This window comes from Panulirus ornatus, chromosome 33, assembly GCF_036320965.1.
Source record: "Panulirus ornatus isolate Po-2019 chromosome 33, ASM3632096v1, whole genome shotgun sequence".
Classification (NCBI taxonomy): Eukaryota; Metazoa; Arthropoda; class Malacostraca; order Decapoda; family Palinuridae; genus Panulirus; species Panulirus ornatus.
In genome coordinates this window covers 18,271,889-18,289,296 of record NC_092256.1, presented here as the reverse complement: position 1 = coordinate 18,289,296, position 17,408 = coordinate 18,271,889, and the positions used below count along the sequence as shown (strand labels likewise).

General features: G+C 43.5%; 1 protein-coding gene across 5 annotated transcripts in view; it reads right to left on the bottom strand.

The window, feature by feature from the left end:
• Hdc (histidine decarboxylase) overlaps positions 1–17,408 on the bottom strand; it is an 82,248-nt gene that overhangs the window by 47,450 nt on the left and 17,390 nt on the right. For 2 of the 5 annotated variants that reach the window (XM_071681772.1, XM_071681770.1), the window contains exon 2: positions 9,598–9,722. In XM_071681772.1, coding sequence (XP_071537873.1) covers positions 9,598–9,643 — 46 coding nt within the window. In that variant the 5' untranslated portion in view covers positions 9,644–9,722. Of the gene's footprint in view, positions 1–9,597; positions 9,723–17,408 lie in introns of those variants that run through there. The other 3 variants (XM_071681773.1, XM_071681771.1, XM_071681774.1) reach the window with 2 other exon arrangements.

The following is a 17,408-nucleotide window of genomic DNA, read 5'->3' as shown; positions in this document are numbered from 1 at the left end:
CCGGACAGCCACTACCACTACTACCATCTCCCGCCCCCTCCTCCTCTCCCTCTCCACACACGGCCCCCATCAGTTCCCCCCCCCCCCCCCCCCCCCCCGCCCACACACACACACACACACACACACACACTCTTCGTTCAAGCTCCCTCCAGCAGCTTTCTGACGATGCAAAACGTCTCCAGCTCCAGCGGGTTATTGTTTTCTTCTTTTTTTTCAGATTTTCTTCTGGTCACCGTTTGCGGACAATGGCAGGGTGGAGCTGCCTGACGTACGGTATCTTAATCCAAGGTTGGCTTTTGTTTTCGCTCTCTTATGAGCCGTTGATTGCATTTGAGGTCGTGTTTCAAAAAGGGTCATGAGACGTTTGTGGGTTCACAGTTTCGTAAATGTCTTTTGTTGCTTTAAAACCGGTGAAGGTAATGTTCTCAAGACAACAACAAAGGCTGAGGTTTGATTTCTTTTTTTTTTGTAATTGTTATTCGAATAACGCACAGACGTTGACCTGAGCACTGGCGTTAATACTGCTTCTGGAGTTGTGAGCGGTGTTTAGGTCGCGTGGCTCAACATGGGGTGAGCCATGGTGGTATATGTTGCATACTATGTGGCCAAGCAGGTGGCGGACACACACACACACACACACACACACACACATAGTCGGGATCGTTACGTTCACAAAAACATGACCCACTCAAGATCCTGAGGTTGCGGTATGTTGGTCATGTCTAACTCTCACACACACCACCCCAGGAGGTCAGTGTCTACGACCCTGTAGGTCAGTGGGAAGCAGATGACCCCAGGAGGTCAGTGTCTACGACCCTGTAGGTCAGTGGGGAGCAGACGACCCCAGGAGGTCAGTGTCTACGACCCTGTAGGTCAGTGGGGAGCAGACGACCCCAGGAGGTCAGTATCTACGACCCAGTAGGTCAGTGGAGAAGCAGACCCCAGGAGGTCAGTGTCTACGACCCTGTAGGTCAGTGGAGAAGCAGACGACCCTAAGAGGTCAGTGTCTACGACCCTGTAGGTTAGTGGAGGTGCGCAGACGACCCCCCCCCCCCCCCCCTTCCCTAATACCAGCGAGTGTTATTCTTGAAGCAAGATGCTCAAAGTACCTTGTTACAGCAGGAGTGTGGCAACTCTCAAACGACCGCCACCCGTGGACTCCAACGAGGCCAGGTCAAAGGTCAAGGTACCTAGCTCGAAGACCAATGCACCAGGGATCGATCGTTGTGGCGACGACCCCCCACCCCCACCCCTGGGGGGAGGGGAGACGGGTCAGACACGGCCGTGATAAAAAGCCTCCCCTGGGGAGGTGGGGGGGGGGGGTGTCGATCGTCTCCCCCCCCCCCCCCCCCCCTTAACATAGAGAAGATAAGGAGAAGAAATCCCGCGTCACTCGCCAGCAAATCAATGTTTGCTTCACACAAGTTGCCAACATTTTGATTTCCACGTTAAGAAAACTTGGTGCTCTCTAGAAACTGTTATGGAAAAAAATGCTATTTTTCCACCGGCATATTTGTGCTGTTTATATGTACATATATATATATATATATATATATATATATATATATATATATATATATATATATATATATATATATATATATATATATAAACTATGGTTTTGCTACCTATTGTAGTGGTAACGTACGTACGTGTGTGTGTGTGTGTGTGTGAACTGGGGTGCAAACCTGTTGATGCTAAGATCTGGGAAGAGTTAGTGGGGTGAGGGGTGGAGGAAACAAAAATGGGGTGAGTGTCCTCGAGGTTTTATTTTATGGAGGGTGTGCGGTGGAGGTGTGTGTGTGTGGGGAGGGGGGGCTAAACATGAGGAGCTAAAGTGACAGGGAGGAGAACTTAGCCATTTGGGCGCGAGTGTTGCTAAAGTGGGAACCAGACGATGGAGAAGCCAGCTGGCCCTGGCGTAAGACCCATGACCAGGGCCAGGACTCTCTCTCTCTCTCTCTCTCTCTCTCTCTCTCTCTCTCTCTCTCACACACACACACACACGCCATATTCATCAGAGGATAAAAGAAGGCCAGTGTGGAATAAGCTAATAAGACGACCCGTGTGTTGAAGAAGGATGTTTCTTACGAGTATGTATATATATATATATATATATATATATATATATATATATATACATATATATATATATCTATATATATATATATATATATATATATATATATATATATATAAAATGATATACATCTGTGAGGTCTGAGAAACGAGTGTTTTCTGCGGGAGCGGAGTGTGACAACACCATTCTCAAGACTTACTTAGAAACAAAGACAAAAGCCTGTGAAGGACTTTTAGGCGTTTTTCCTTGTTGTCTCCATCCGGATTATGAAAGAACGGCTTTGGTTAATTAATATCAACAGCTAAAACTGAATTCTCCTTTGTCTACAACTCTCGCGGTTTTCGCGCTTAAAGTTCTTCCGTTGTTTATATTAAGGAAAGTGAAAAAAGTAAATGGATATATATATATATATATATATATATATATATATATATATATATATATATATATATAATATATATATATATATATATATATTCTACTTTTTACTTGTTCGTTGTTTCGGGCGTGATCGAGGTAGCGAAACTAAAAAAAAAAAAATGAATGAACTTTCGAGGAAATATCCTCGCTTGGCTCCAGCTTCTCTTCCTTCCTTTGGAAAGTAATACAGGAGGGGAGGATTTCCAGCTTTCCTCACCCCCCCCCCCCCCCAACCCTCTCCCGCTTTTCTTAACAGCTTTCTACGACATACGGGAATTACGTAAACAATACACTTTCTCCTGTTTCCCCTTAGGAATAGACAGATAGATAGATAGATAGATATATAGAAAGATGGATATACAGATAGTTTCACAGATAGATAGATAGGGTGAGAGAGAGAGAGAGAGAGAGAGAGAGAGAGAGAGAGAGAGAGAGAGAGAGAGAGAGAGAGAGAGAGAGAGAGAGAGAGATGAATAAATAACCAGACAGACAGATAGACAGATAAATGAATAACCAGATAGATAGACAGATAGATGAATAAGTAACCAGATAGATATTCAGATAGACACCGTGTAAAGCACGCTAGAATATGTACAGACTCAAGGCTCGCTCATACTTACGGACGCACACGGTCGGTACACCGGCAGGGCCAAGCCGATCCTCAAGAATGTATACTAAAGAGATAGGAGCAGTGGTGCAAAAATAGCCAAGATCCATTAGCAGGATGCAGGGCCCGCCGCCCCCCTTATTCTGGCGAGGTCATGTGGGTCACAAGGGCTAGAGGGAGGGAGAGGAGACGAGAGAAGGATAGAAGGAGGGAGGGAAGTACTGGAGCAAGCTAAGACCCTGATGGTTTTAGCGAGGTTATTGTGGTGGTGGATAGTCATAGTGTACTAAAGTTGAAAATCTGTACAGGATAGAGGTAGGATGGTAGAGTAGAAGGCTTCTCTTCATCCATTACTGTAGATGGAGACAGGATAGTAAAGCAGGAGGCTCCTCCCCACCCACCACTATAGATGGAGACAGGTTAGTAAAGCAGAAGGCTTCTTCCCACCTACCACTATAGATGGAGACAGGATAGTAAAGTAGAAGGCTCCTTCCCACTCACTATTCATCCAGCACATCGGCAACATAACAGCAATGAAGGAACACCATGTACTATACATAAGGTATACTGACTGAGAAATTCTATTAGAAAGTATGAATAGTTTTGTCTGAGTGAAGAAAAAAAGAAAAAAAAAGATAGACGGAAGGAGACAAAATGTATAGGAGAGAGAGAGAGAGAGAGAGAGAGAGAGAGAGAGAGAGAGAGAGAGAGAGAGAGAGAGAGAGAGAGAGAGAGAGAGAGTTATCATGACGTAGAGGGAAGGAAAAGAGAGGTGATGGAGCCCGGGTGGGGATGGAGGCAACGCCTTATCCCGCAGCCTCTGTCAACGCCGTGTGCAACAGCTAATGACAACGCCGTATGCAACGACTGTTGTCAACGCCGTATGCAACAACTGCTGTCAACGCCGTATGAAGCGCGCGTCCGTTGTTGTCCCCAACAGGAAGCTTCACCAACAGGATGCTTCACTAACAGGAAGCCTAACGACACAATAACGGGAGCCAGACAAGAGAGCATCGCGAGGCTCCACATGAAATCCTCTTTCCCGGGAGCCTTTCTCGCCGCCAGCGTCCGAAGCCGTGCGCGGTCGGTGCGACCAGTGATCCGACACTGGGGGAATACTACTAAGCCTAAGACAAAGTCGGTGAGAAAACGACACGCATTCGGATGACAGCATAGAGGCCAACTCTATTAATTTTTTCACTTTTTTTTTTTTCATACTTAAGTGACGAGAGACGGTGGCTCGAGGGTAATAATTCCTACGAGTTTCTGGGATGTTTGGCCGGTTGCGTGGTGGGGGTGAAGTGAATTGTTTACAGGGCTATGCAAATTAAAGGGGCTTTAATTAATCTACCATGTGAGAGCCTCTAAGTAAACAAGATGTCCAAACCAGTCCAAACAAAACCCCTTTGGCTTTCGATCATTCGCCCGAATCTCCATATATTTCTTATCAGATTTACGTAGACATATTTATGATTATATTCCAAAAGAAGAAATAATATGACTATGTGTAAAATTTTTGATACAGTTCATCAAGAAAATTCTACAGTTGCGTTAATTTGATATACCAAAAAAACGAATTAACTATGACAATTTAGCAAATAAAAAAAATGCACGTAGGTATATCTATATTTAAACGTATCTTTAGAGAGAGAAAAAAAGCCCCACTCAGATTCGGTCACAACAAGACACCCAGCCATTCGTTTAAACAAGAAAAATTGACTTGTCAACCTATCGGAAAAAAAAAAATCATTGCTGTGGTCTGTATATTCCTGTAAATATTATATTCTTTGAGGATTACCCCTGTGGTTAGGGTAATCTTGTAAAAGAAAAATTAATCTTGTGTTTAACATATTCTTATAAAGATCATTTGTGGCTAATATATTTTTATAAAAATTATTTGTGGTTAATATATTCTTATTACAATTATTCGAGGTTAATATTTTCTTATAAAGATTATTCATGGTTAATATATTCTTATAAGAATTATTCGTGGTTAATATATTCTTATAACAAATCGTGGTTAATATATTTCTATAATATCGATTTGTAGTTAATATCATGAAAATGTCTGTGGTTAATATATTCTTATAAAAATCATTTGCGGTTACTATATTCCTATAAAAATATTTGTGGTTAATATATTTTTATAAAAAATTTTCGTGGTTAATATATTCTAAAAATTATTCGTGGTCAATATATTCTTGTAAAAAGAAATATTCCCTCGGTCAATATATTCCTCCAAAAATTACTGCTTTGGATCTCTGCTCTTACCCATGGTCAGTGTATTAGTATAATGGAATTACTCAACATTTGTTTCCCCTTATTTCAGAAATACTTCCAGAGGGCCATGGTACCACTGACCAGCTCTCCATTAACCCTTACCTCGGACTTTCACTGAGCCTATGATCTGACAACAAAGAAACCCTCCCTGTGTTTCGTCGGAGAATGGCGGAATGGCATTGTCCACCTGTGTAACCACTCACTCTTGCCATTTTTCTTCTTCATACCTTCTATACTGCCAGTGCAACATTAATTTCTTTTCCCGAAAATCTACCATCCCACCAGCCAGCAACGTCTGTCTTACCAAGGAAACTGGTGAATCATAAGCAACTTGTCTTCGTGCGTCAGGACATTCTCCTGCCGTAATTACAGACGAAAGACAATAGGACTGTCTTTTCAGACTATGATATAAACAGGGAAGAGCTAAGCTAACTAAAGCAAAAAGCTCGAATACAAGACTGGAAAAAAAAACATCCTTGTGTATAATTAGGATATACACATCTTTTACTGCCCTCCTCTGGGAAATATATAATCATTTCTCTCTGGCGGAAAAAGATAACTTGATAAAACAGGTGTAAATCTAATTCTCTCTTTTTCGCAGGCTTAGAAGTTGTCATATTTAGAAGTGAGGTTGAACGGGAAAGCCACCATGAGTAGGTGTTAGGAGTATGAGTGTGTTCATCGAGTGTGAGTGTGAGTAAGAGTGCGGCCACCCAGTGTGAATGCATGCGTCTGAGTACGAGTGCGTCCATCGAGTGTGAGTGTGAGTGCGCGTCCACGTGAGTGTGAGTGCGTCCATCCAGTGTGAGTGCATGCGTCTGAGTACGAGTGCGTCCATCGAGCCGTGAGTGTGAGTGCATCCATCGAGTGTGAGTGCATGCGTCTGGCATGAGTGCATCCATCGAGTGTGAGTGCATGCGTCTGGCATGAGTGCGTCCATCGAGTGTGAGTGTAAGTATGAGTTGGTAACGACCCCACGAGTGGGTAAAGTGGCGGGAGGTCTTCTTTAACGTAGATGGTATCGGAGATGTTGCTGGTGGTGGTGGTGGTGGGGGCGTCTCCACCATATTGACTCCTGCTCGGCCCACACCCTCCCCTACCACCCCCACCTCCCCTCCTCCCTCCCCCACCTGTCCGTTACTCTGTGTGTGTGTGTGTGTGTGTGTGTGTGTGTGTGTGTGTCGGGGGTGGGGAGGGCTGATGATGTACTAGTGTATGGGGAAATCGAGGTGACAGTGGAATGACAATAATAATAATGATAATATTGATAATATTAACAATAATAATAATAATGATACTAATAATAATAATCATAATAATAATGATGATAATGATAATAATGATAATAATGATAATAACAATAACAATAGCAAAAATGATAATATTAATGTTGATACAAATAATTATAATCAAAATAATAATAATAATAATAATAATAATAATAATAATAATAATAATAAAAATAATGATAATAATGATAATGATGATAAACTTACTGAACTTTAGGCAAAGACTGTAACTATTACAAAGAAAATCCACACAATAAAGGCAACTTGCATACGAACATTAGGCTGGCAATCTGATCACATCCACAAACGGCAAGGAAGGGGCTGTTCTCGTAGCGTCCTGGACGAGCGTGTAGGAGTTCGATGCGATTGTGGCGCTGGACTGCAACTAGGGCACGAGGGATCTCCGGCAGGAAGATGATGACGGTGGCGAGAGTGGTGCAAATAGGATGATCGGGTGCGGTCCAGGTGATATCTTTTTTGGCGGAAGTCCGGAGAGGACTAGCGTGTTGCGCGCCGCTTGATAGCTGGTGTAAAAAAAGGATAATCGTGGAAGCCCTTCTTCCGCACCCTTATCCCGCGGGCCACTGTTGAGTTGTGGATGGTGGGGAAGGTCCTGGCGGGGGAAGAAGGGGAGGGGGAAAGCGCTCTGACCTCAGGATAGGTAAAGGGCGACTTCAGATTCCTTCGACTGGCTCAAGGGCGAGTTTGTTAGGGATGGTAGGTAGGCTAGGAGGCTGGTAGGAGAGTGGCTGGGTGTAAAGTGATCGTACTGTTGTGTGGGGGGGAAATGGTACATAGGCAAAGCCTCATTTACGTGGGAAGGTTCTCCCTTCCCTTCTTGGGTAGAGTTCCCTTCACCACAGGAGACAAGCCTCCCTTCGTGTGCTGGGAGATAGTATCTTCTTCCTCTTGTTTCCCTCCGTTAAGATCAGGTTTTATTTTATTTTCTTTTTTCTGCCATTAAGGAATAGGGTTATTTCCCCATCCAACCTATGAGCACGACCCTGGGGTATGGTGATGTGGTCTTTGACCTTCGTGCTCAATGGCTCGTAACGTCGTGTTCAAGAGTCGTAACGACGTGTAGTTACGAAGTCCTTTTCTACAGGATTACTGCTCCCAGTCACATCCAGAGGGCTCTCTCTCTCTGTGTCTTGTGTGTCCACAACACTCGTGAATTCTTTTCCCCAGTACGAGTGATTCCCGCGTCAAGCGCTCATGTGCAAATCGCATCACACCAGTGGAAGACAATCCCCCCAGCGTCCATTCCTTTCAGCTCACACTCCAATTTCGCCCCTCTTCCCACAATTTGCCGCGTCGAAATACCTTCAGATTCCCGTTCTGTTTACTCTCCCATAAACCTTTTAACCGTTAAGAAACACAGCAGTCTATGGTCCAGTTCTTAATACTCTCTTACATCCTTGTTAGTTTGCTTTGTCTTTCTCCCACTATTGTAGATGTCATTTATCTACACATAAAGTCTGCATTCCACTTGTCAGTTGCTTGAAAAGAGATCAGAAAGACCCTCATCCACTGATCTCACATTCGCGTTTCAGTTCGAAATATGAGTGAAAACTGGTGTGGATAACTGATAAATGATTGTGATAACTGGTTTTTTATGATACATTGGAATGTGTATGATCAGAAAGAGTCTTTGAGTCCAGAATTTTGAGGGTGATCACTAGAGTCTCATGTTGTTCAACTTGTTCCCAGAACACAATGAAGTTGAGAGTCGCATATTCCTTTCTTTAAAACTGCCAACTGGAGCCACGCCTACGTAACAAGAGGTAGCAGTAGTAGTAGTGGTAGTAGTAGTAATAGCATTAGTAGTAGAAGTAGGTAGTAGTAGTAGTAGTAGTAGTAGTAATAGTAGTAGTAGGGAACCTCTGGGAGCCACAGTGTGAGGGCGTGGTCAAGAGGGTGGGGGCGTGGTCAAGGGGGTGAGGGAGTGGTCAAGGGAGTGGGGGCGTGGTCAAGGGGGTGAGGGCGTGGTCAAGGGGATGTGGGGCAGGGGTGGCAGCTTTAATCAGCACCGCCCACCAACCACATACAGCCGTTGTTTACCGATGATGACAAGGGAGTAGCCTAGAGGGGTACTGCCTCGCACAACACTGGCCCACTAGTCCTTGCTTTTGTCAACCTTGATGAATGTTTTTCTTTTCCATTCCTCTGTGTCAACGTTAGCTTCTGTGGACATGAATATTCGATGCAAAGGTCAGGTTTCCGAGTGTTCATCTGTCATGTTGTGGCTTTGGTAGAGGAGGTTGGGGGTGGGGGAACTATGCTCCTTTTATAGTTAGAAATAAATGAAGGAAGAGGAGGAGGGTATTTGATGATCTATAGTCGACACGGTGAATTAGAAAATGGTAAAATTGAGGGATAAAGTTATGTTTTTAAGTGAACTATTGACTGCTGTGTGTGATTATTATTTGTGTGTTGCAGGGAAAAAATTTTTACACTCTTGTTGCCCCTTAAACTTGAATACATGTACTATGTCTTTACTCCTATATGTGTGTGAACACACACACACACACACACCTCAGCCAGATACCCATTTATCGAACGACCAGGAGGGGAGGATGAACACCTAGAAAGTAAGTGGACCGACTGGCGCACCTAGGATTCGAACCGGCCTAACGCTAACCACTACAACTAACCTCATTCATAAGCTGTGTCGTCAACAACACCTACACCCACTACACCCCCACATACACGAAGAGGGGAAACACCCCTCAATCCTTCCCTCCGAGACTTCGTGTCTTACTTATCAGTACTGACCATATGTGCGCGGGTTGACTCTCTCTCTCTCTCTCTCTCTCTCTCTCTCTCCTCTCTCTCTCTCTCTCTCTCTCTCTCTCTCTCTCTCTCTCTCTCTCTCTCTCTCTCTCTCTATCTATCTATCTATCTATCTATCTCTCTCTCACCTGTCGTCCTTGCGCGTCGCCGTCGAGTGTATGGCACTGAGTTCATCGCTGCATCGAGCCCGCGGCATGTTGCTGTTCCTGCTGCTGCTGCTGCTGCTGCTGCTGCTGTCCCTCGCTCACTCCTGCTGTGAGAGATGAGAGAGGGAAGATGTGAAAAAAAAACCTTCGCTATATTTTCTTTTCTATTCTTTTTTACACATAATGTTTGTCTCGTTACAGGCAATACATAATAGGTCTGTTGTCTGATTGTCAGTATATCTTATGTATGTCTGTATCTATGCTTTACTACGAAGGTATTAAGAGGAATATATATATATATATATATATATATATATATATATATATATATATATATATATATATATATATATATATATATATATATATCATATAAACCTCCAACAGCCAGGGTCGAACCCGGGACCCCTGCGTAAGAGGCGGGAGCATTACGCACGGGTCCCGGGTTCGATCCTGGCTGTTGGAGGTTTGTATGCTATATGGTAGTGCGCATTCATATGCACTATATATATATATATATATATATATATATATATATATATATATATATATATATATATATATATATATATACATTCATCCCTTGGATACAGGGGAGAAAGAATACTGGCCACGTATCTCCTGAGTGTCTGTTCTGAACGCTTTATCGCTCACGCCAGGAAACAGCTAACATGGATCAATGACGAAATAAAAAATATAATTGCATTCATTTCAAACAGGTTCAGAAGCTATGGTGTTCTAGTTCATGGGTTCTGAAACTAGGTTCCGTGGGACGCTAAGGAACGCCATGAAACCATATAGGGGTTATGTATAGCATTATATTCCCCTTGAGAACGAGAATATACCTTAGGTTGGAAAAAAAAAAGAGTTCTTTCAGACATGTTCGACCATAACGGCGATTACCCCACCCACACCCACCCACACCCACCCACACACACCCACACACACACACACACACACACATACACATACACACGTGGAGAAAACCAATGAGTCTGGTACGTTCATCTCTTGAGCACGACGGTACGACCGTTCAACGCGATCGTACGACCATTAGGTATCATGACCAGGTCGCTTCGTCGTGCTCAAGGGGCCGTACCGTCGTGCTCATGGGTCATACCGTCGTGCTCAAGGGCCATACCGTCATGCTCATGGGTCGCAAAGTCGTACTTAAGGGTTGGTCCCCTCGTGTTCCAAACAGAGACAATTCCAAACAGAACTAGATACAAACATCCCCCCGGGCGCCAAAGACACGCCCACGGCAGCACAGACCATGTCCACCGTCACAGACGTTACAACAGACATTAGCGAACTGGCTGACGAGCAGGAGGATGACTGAGACCACCGATGAATGTCGCATGGTTTCACAGCAACAGACACCAGGCGCTTTTGATCCGAGTGCCTTTCAGACGTAAGGACTATCTCTCCTCGGTTTATAACGACGGGGGAAGCCTTAAAAGCTCCATAGGGGGGGAGGAAGGGGCTTCGTGACAATACAGTGCTATATAATCACATTCTCTTGCAGTGGGGTGAGAATAGGACAAGACACAAAGGAGACATTGATGACCTGCATACACGTGTCTTGCCAAGGCGACAAAGCACAACGTACAAAATAATATACATCACTCTAGGTCATGCAACATATATGTTGCAAGCAACATACGAGCAAACAGCAGACAAGTCACAACATAGTAACTAGGAGGATACAACGAAGTGTATACAGAAGCAACATTAAGAGGTGAATGGTAATAAGACATGACAAAAATATTCAATTTCGAAAATTACGAAAATTCTATTCACAAACAACAGTAAACTAATGTAGGATATAAAATCTTGGCTAAGACGACAAACATTCGGGGAAAAAATGTGCTCGTGTTGAGCGGGAGAGTTGATCCGGCAACATGGGAAGTATAAAATGGAGAAGTAGCGGGGGGTAAGTATTGTACCACAGACCAATGCCATTCCGCCGTTCTCTGCCAAAAAACAAGGGCACCCTAGCACCTCACAGACAAATCTACCAGCGTAAATGTAATGCACCGAAATGAAATACAATAACAACAGTCGACAGAGAGGAAAATATGTGCTGACACTAAATACCTTATGAAAGAACAAAAAAAAATCAACAATACAGGGACGAAAAATGAAAGAAAAAAAGACATGAGAAGATAAAGAGCTTCGGAAAGAAGGAACATGGCAAGTAATTTCTGACTTTCTTTTCTGTATAGATGAAATGATGATCCAGCTTTTGGGGTTAATAAAAGTCATTTGTGAAAGACATTATATTGCTCTGTGAACGCAATGGGTGTCTGATCAACTTAGGTTTACAAAGTAGATCGATCTGAATCAGGCAGGGATTGGTGTTGCTAGAGGTTTAGTATGTGATAACAATGATCTTTATTACTCCCTTCCTTCCTTCCTTCCGCCACAACCCCTTTCCTCCTAACCCTCCCCTTCCCACCGTCAGGCAGGAGGTGGAGGAGGAGGAGGAGGTCGTCCCCCGTCCTCATGCCACGACATGCAGGCACTTCAAAGGCCTCCCTCCCGTCCTTGTCCAAGAGGAGGCGGTGATGAGAAGCACTACTGGAGACACGGCCCGTGGCGACCTTTTATTGATCTGGATACGACAAGACCTTGGCAAAGAAAACCTCAACTGGGAATCGAAGCTGCAACACACACACACACACACACACACACACACACACACACACACACACACATGGCTGAAAATAATAGAATTCAATGACTCAAGTAATTTTTCCCAGAGTAGACTATATTTTCCCAATCTATCCTTTCCTATGGAATATCCACGTCAGTATACCCTGGGGTCTGCACTGCATGGCGTTCCCTCGTGGCTATTTTTCTTGTTGTTGTGGAGGAGGGAGGGAAGGAGCCATCTACTTTACTATCCCGTCTCCATCGATAGAGATAAGGAATTCAAGCGTACTATTACTGTTCTTCCAGAGGTTAACCTCGTCACAGAGTATCAGATCCTCTGTTATCTCTCCCTCCCTCACGTTGCATTAAACAAACGACCCGCTAAACATAGTGTTAAATCCTCCTCATCGAGAGATAAGTTCATTTTACTCAAAGACAAAGAAACTTATTCATATATTTGAGATATAAGTTCACAGTCGTATGGTATATCCTAAAATCCATTATTTACCAATGATCATATTTGTAGATCCATAATGATCGCTATTCCCCTAGTGATCCATTTCAGATTTTTTAATCTTTAGCAAAAATTGAAAATATCAGATCTATATCACAATTTAATGCATAGACAATCTTGTAAAATCAGAATCGTACAATCAAATACAAATTAGATAATAAAAAAAGAAGTTTGATAGCATTTTACAATCCAGAAATATTGAAATAACAACAAAAATCGCTCCCAAGTCATTAGGATTTAAGTGTTTGCATCAAAGATAATTCAGTTGAAAAATGAATTATATTACGACTGCAAAGTCATTTGACTCATATCTATTCAATAATCATTCTTAAATAACCTAATTGGGCTTCAACTCCTTGTATTCTCCAAGCTTGTAGTTATGAAACATTTCCGGAGTTTTCTACAGTATCTTAATACCTTTTAGGTCCTGTTCAGAGTCTGTGTTTGAAACACCCAAGATCTAGCGACAGAACAGCTTTCCAGGCTCCAGTCTGCTGTTTGTAGCACCTGCGCGCCATGCGCCAATCCTGCGTGACGAGTGCAGCTCCTGCGTACCGTGTGCTGCTCCTGCGTGCTGAGTGCATTTCCTTCGTGCCGTGTGCATCTCCTGCAAAACACGATACGTGGCGCCTCTAGCGGTGGCAGCCGCAAGTACCGGATACACTATAGCCCCAAGCTTAATTAACCTGATTGGGTAATTGATACGCAAATGACCACCCACAAGATATACACGCCTACATATCATTAATGAAAAAACTATCAATTTTTTGGGCAGTGACTTTAGGATGAATAGTAAATCTAAAGTTCAGTTAGCAACAGGCAGAGACAGACAGACCAACACACACACACACACACATGCGTACATACAGGGAATCAAAACATATATGTTCCGTTTGCCTTTGATACGCATGAAGTAAAAGCTAAAGACATATATTCTTATCAATTACTCTATTATGCGAGTGCATCCCATGTGTGTTTACTTATCTATCGGAGAAATTTTTGGAAATTTTCGAAAAAAAAAAAATGAATGCAGCACAGATTCACCTATGACTATTACAAGACAGATTTCTATAGAATATCTATAAAAACGTATCAATTTCTTTTTCTTAGCTCAAAGTCTTCGAAAAGTAAGACTACGGCTCCCTAACTTGGAGGTATGGGGGAGTGTCCCAGAACACACCAGTCGGGAGAAGTGTGTGTGTCCTTCAACATACCACCACAGGGGTTAATGGGATGTGTTTCTAATACTCACGACTCTGGGGCATGAGTGTGCTAGGACACACTAAAGGGAGGGGGGGGGGGTGAGGAGGGCAGGAAGTGGTGGCTGGAAGAATGTCCCTGGGATCGCCAAGGGACACTCACACGTTGAGGGGACCCCCCTGCCACAAAGTGGCCTCAACCACTGATCACCACAAGTGATCTACCACAGGGAGCAACGCTCTCTCTCTCTCTCTCTCTCTCTCTCTCTCTCTCTCTCTCTCTCTCTCTCTCTCTCTCTCTCTCTCTCTCTCTCTCTCGCTTTACTTACACTACTTTTCTTCAATAGGTTTCAATCACAGTGTTGACGTACAAAATCCCTCAATAACATTTGCTTCATGATCAGAATTCTCTTTCAAGTCGCCTTAATAAAACGTGTCTCCACCCGAGTCTCCGAGGGCGTCTTGAGCGCTCATGAAACATGAGTTCAAGGACCAGGGAGGGAGGCAGGTGCTTAGGCATCCCGCCAAAGGGGTGACAGAAGGGCATTAGCAAGTGTTCCTCTTAATGGAAGTTCATCACCTCCAATTTAGCTATGCAGCTTCTCGGTAAACACGTACAAAAAAAGCAATGATTCACTGGGTGGTCGATGACAGCCCTGCGCGGTAAAGGTCGTCGGTAAACCGTTTGAATCAAGGCCCTGGATATTTTGCCGGCAGTCAGTAATGGCTTTTAATTCACGCCAATGATCATCAGACCCATTCATTATGCTATGGGTGAATCAGTTGGTCAGATGAGGCGTATCTTTATATTGAGCTAAATCGACGATATTCTTTTCTATCTTTTCCAGAAATTAGAATTTCCTCGCTCATTTCTTTCTTTCCTCGTTTCGTTGGGCCTGTTGCAAAGCCTTCGGGAAAGACAGAGTCATTTGCGATAAGGAAAACCCCCTCGCACACACGTCAAGCTGCTGTAAAACAAAAGTTGTTCAAGAAAGCGTGAGTTGAAGTTGAACGACCAGTGACCCATAACTGGCCAAGGGTTTTTTTTGATTGTCTGGTTATTTGAGCTTTCGGCTTATCGACCATCAGGGTCATCAAGGCTAACAAGGTCAAGTTATAACCATTCATCAAATCATTTTCAACTCCTCCAGGTGTCCTAGATAATCCTATGGCCACTCACAACTCTCACTGCCCAAGGAATGGACATATTCCTGAACCTTCTTCGGGCACCGTGGAAGCTGGCGTCACTAAACTGAAGAAACTATAAGGATCCACTTTTGGAGCAAAGGAGAGGTCGTTTTCTCTGCGAAAGTCATCCTAACATCTTGTTAGAGTGAGTCTTGAACGGCGAAAGTATACTGCTTAAACAGAGGAAGGTAATTATCTTCTTCCAGGAGGAGTTGGTCCTCTTCCAGGAGAAAGTGGTGGTCCTCTTCCAGGAGGAAGTCGTAGTCCTCTTCCAGGAGAGAGTGGTGGTCCTTTTCCAGGAGAAAGTGGTGGTCCTTTTCCAAGAGAAAGTGGTGTTCCTTTTCCAGGAGGAAGTCGTAGTCCTCTTCCAGGAGAGATTGGTGGTCCTTTCCCAGGAGAAAGTGGTGGTCCTTTTCCAAGAGAAAGTGGTGGTCCTTTTCCAAGAGAAAGTGGTGGTCCTTTTCCAGGCGACGGTCACCGGTGATGCCCTTCCAGGCGAAGGTACTGATCCTCTTCCAGGCGAGGGCAACACTCCTTTCTACAAGTGACTAGGCAAAGCTAAGAGCTATTATCATGCAGGTCAAGTGGCGACTCTGCCTCCAATGGTTGGCCACATTTCCTGGAATTCCACCCACGGCAGTAAACCCACCCAAGATCACTCGAATATTTGTATCATTCTAACTAAGATCACTCCAGTCATTTCGAATATTTGTATTATTCTAACTGAGATCACTCCAGTCATTTCGAGTATTTGTATCATTCTAACTAAGATGACTCCTGTCATTTCGAATATTTGTATTATTCTACGTAAAATCACTCCAGTCATTCCGAATATTTCTATCATTCTACGTAAAATCACTCCAGTCATTCCGAATATTTGTATCATTCTACCTAAGATCACTCAAGTCATTTCGAATTTTTGTATCATTCTACGTAAGATCCTTTCAGTCATTTCGAATATTTGTATCACTGTATCCAACATCGCGCCTGTCTTTTTGAACACTTTTTTTTCTAGAAACTCCTTCTAGGGGATAAATACATCACCATTGATCGCCACTGGAATATTTGTGTCATACCATGGATGATTATTTAGGTAATTCAAATACTTTAGTATAACAACCAGCATAACAGAGTCGGTCGAACGTTTTCTATACTGGATGAAACTACACACAAACCGAACAAGAATATATATATATATATATATATATATATATATATATATATATATATATATATATATATATATATATAAAGACATGTATGGCATGCATTCTGGTCCTATGCCCTGTCGGCTGGCCAACGAGAGAAAGGAAAGAGAGCGTAAGAGAAACGGAAAATTAAAGAGAGAGAGAGAGAGAGAGAGAGAGAGAGAGAGAGAGAGAGAGAGAGAGAGAGAGAGAGAGAGAGAGAGAGAGAATAAGAAAAGTTTATACCCCTCAGATAATAAGACTGGATGAAAAACAAAAAATTCCCAAAGTCTATGGGATCAGAAATTCAATCGCAACGTGTGGAATGAGGAGGGTTTTTCGAAAATCTCTCAAATACCCACAGTGAGGATGGGATCCAATAACCGCGTTCCAGCAATGTCGCGCCTCGTAAGCTTGTTAAGAAGTGATAACGACCTAAGGCGATTACTCCCCAAACCAGGGTTTCCTCTCTCTCTCTCTCTCTCTCTCTCTCTCTCTCTCTCTCTCTCTCTCTCTCTCTCTCTCTCTCTCTCTAAAACAAACAGTATATGAGGTGAGCGCTCCCCGCTAGCCCTGCCGTTTGGCAAAATTTCTCTCTCTCTCTCTCTCTCTCTCTCTCTCTCTCTCTCTCTCTCTCTCTCTCTCTCTCTCTCTCTCTCTATCTATCTATCTATCTATCTATCTATCTATCTGTCTATCTATCTATCTATCTATCTACCTATCTCTCTCTCTCTGGCCCGAAAAAAGTGCAGCAGATTCCACTGGGTCATGACCTTTGGTGCTCCACGGAGAGAGAGAGAGAGAGAGAGAGAGAGAGAGAGAGAGAGAGAGAGAGAGAGAGAGAGAGAGAGAGGAGGGAGAGTCTTCGTGACGGAGGGGTCGTGGTATGGATGTGGGAGAGGGATTGTGGTAGCAGCGGTGGTAGAACTGGTTGTGGTGCTGATGGTGGTGGTAGCGAAGATGGTCGTGGCGGTGTGGTGTTGGTAGAAGTGAACTGGTGGTGGTAACGATGTTGGTAGTAGTGGTGGTGGTAGCGATGTTGGTAGTAGG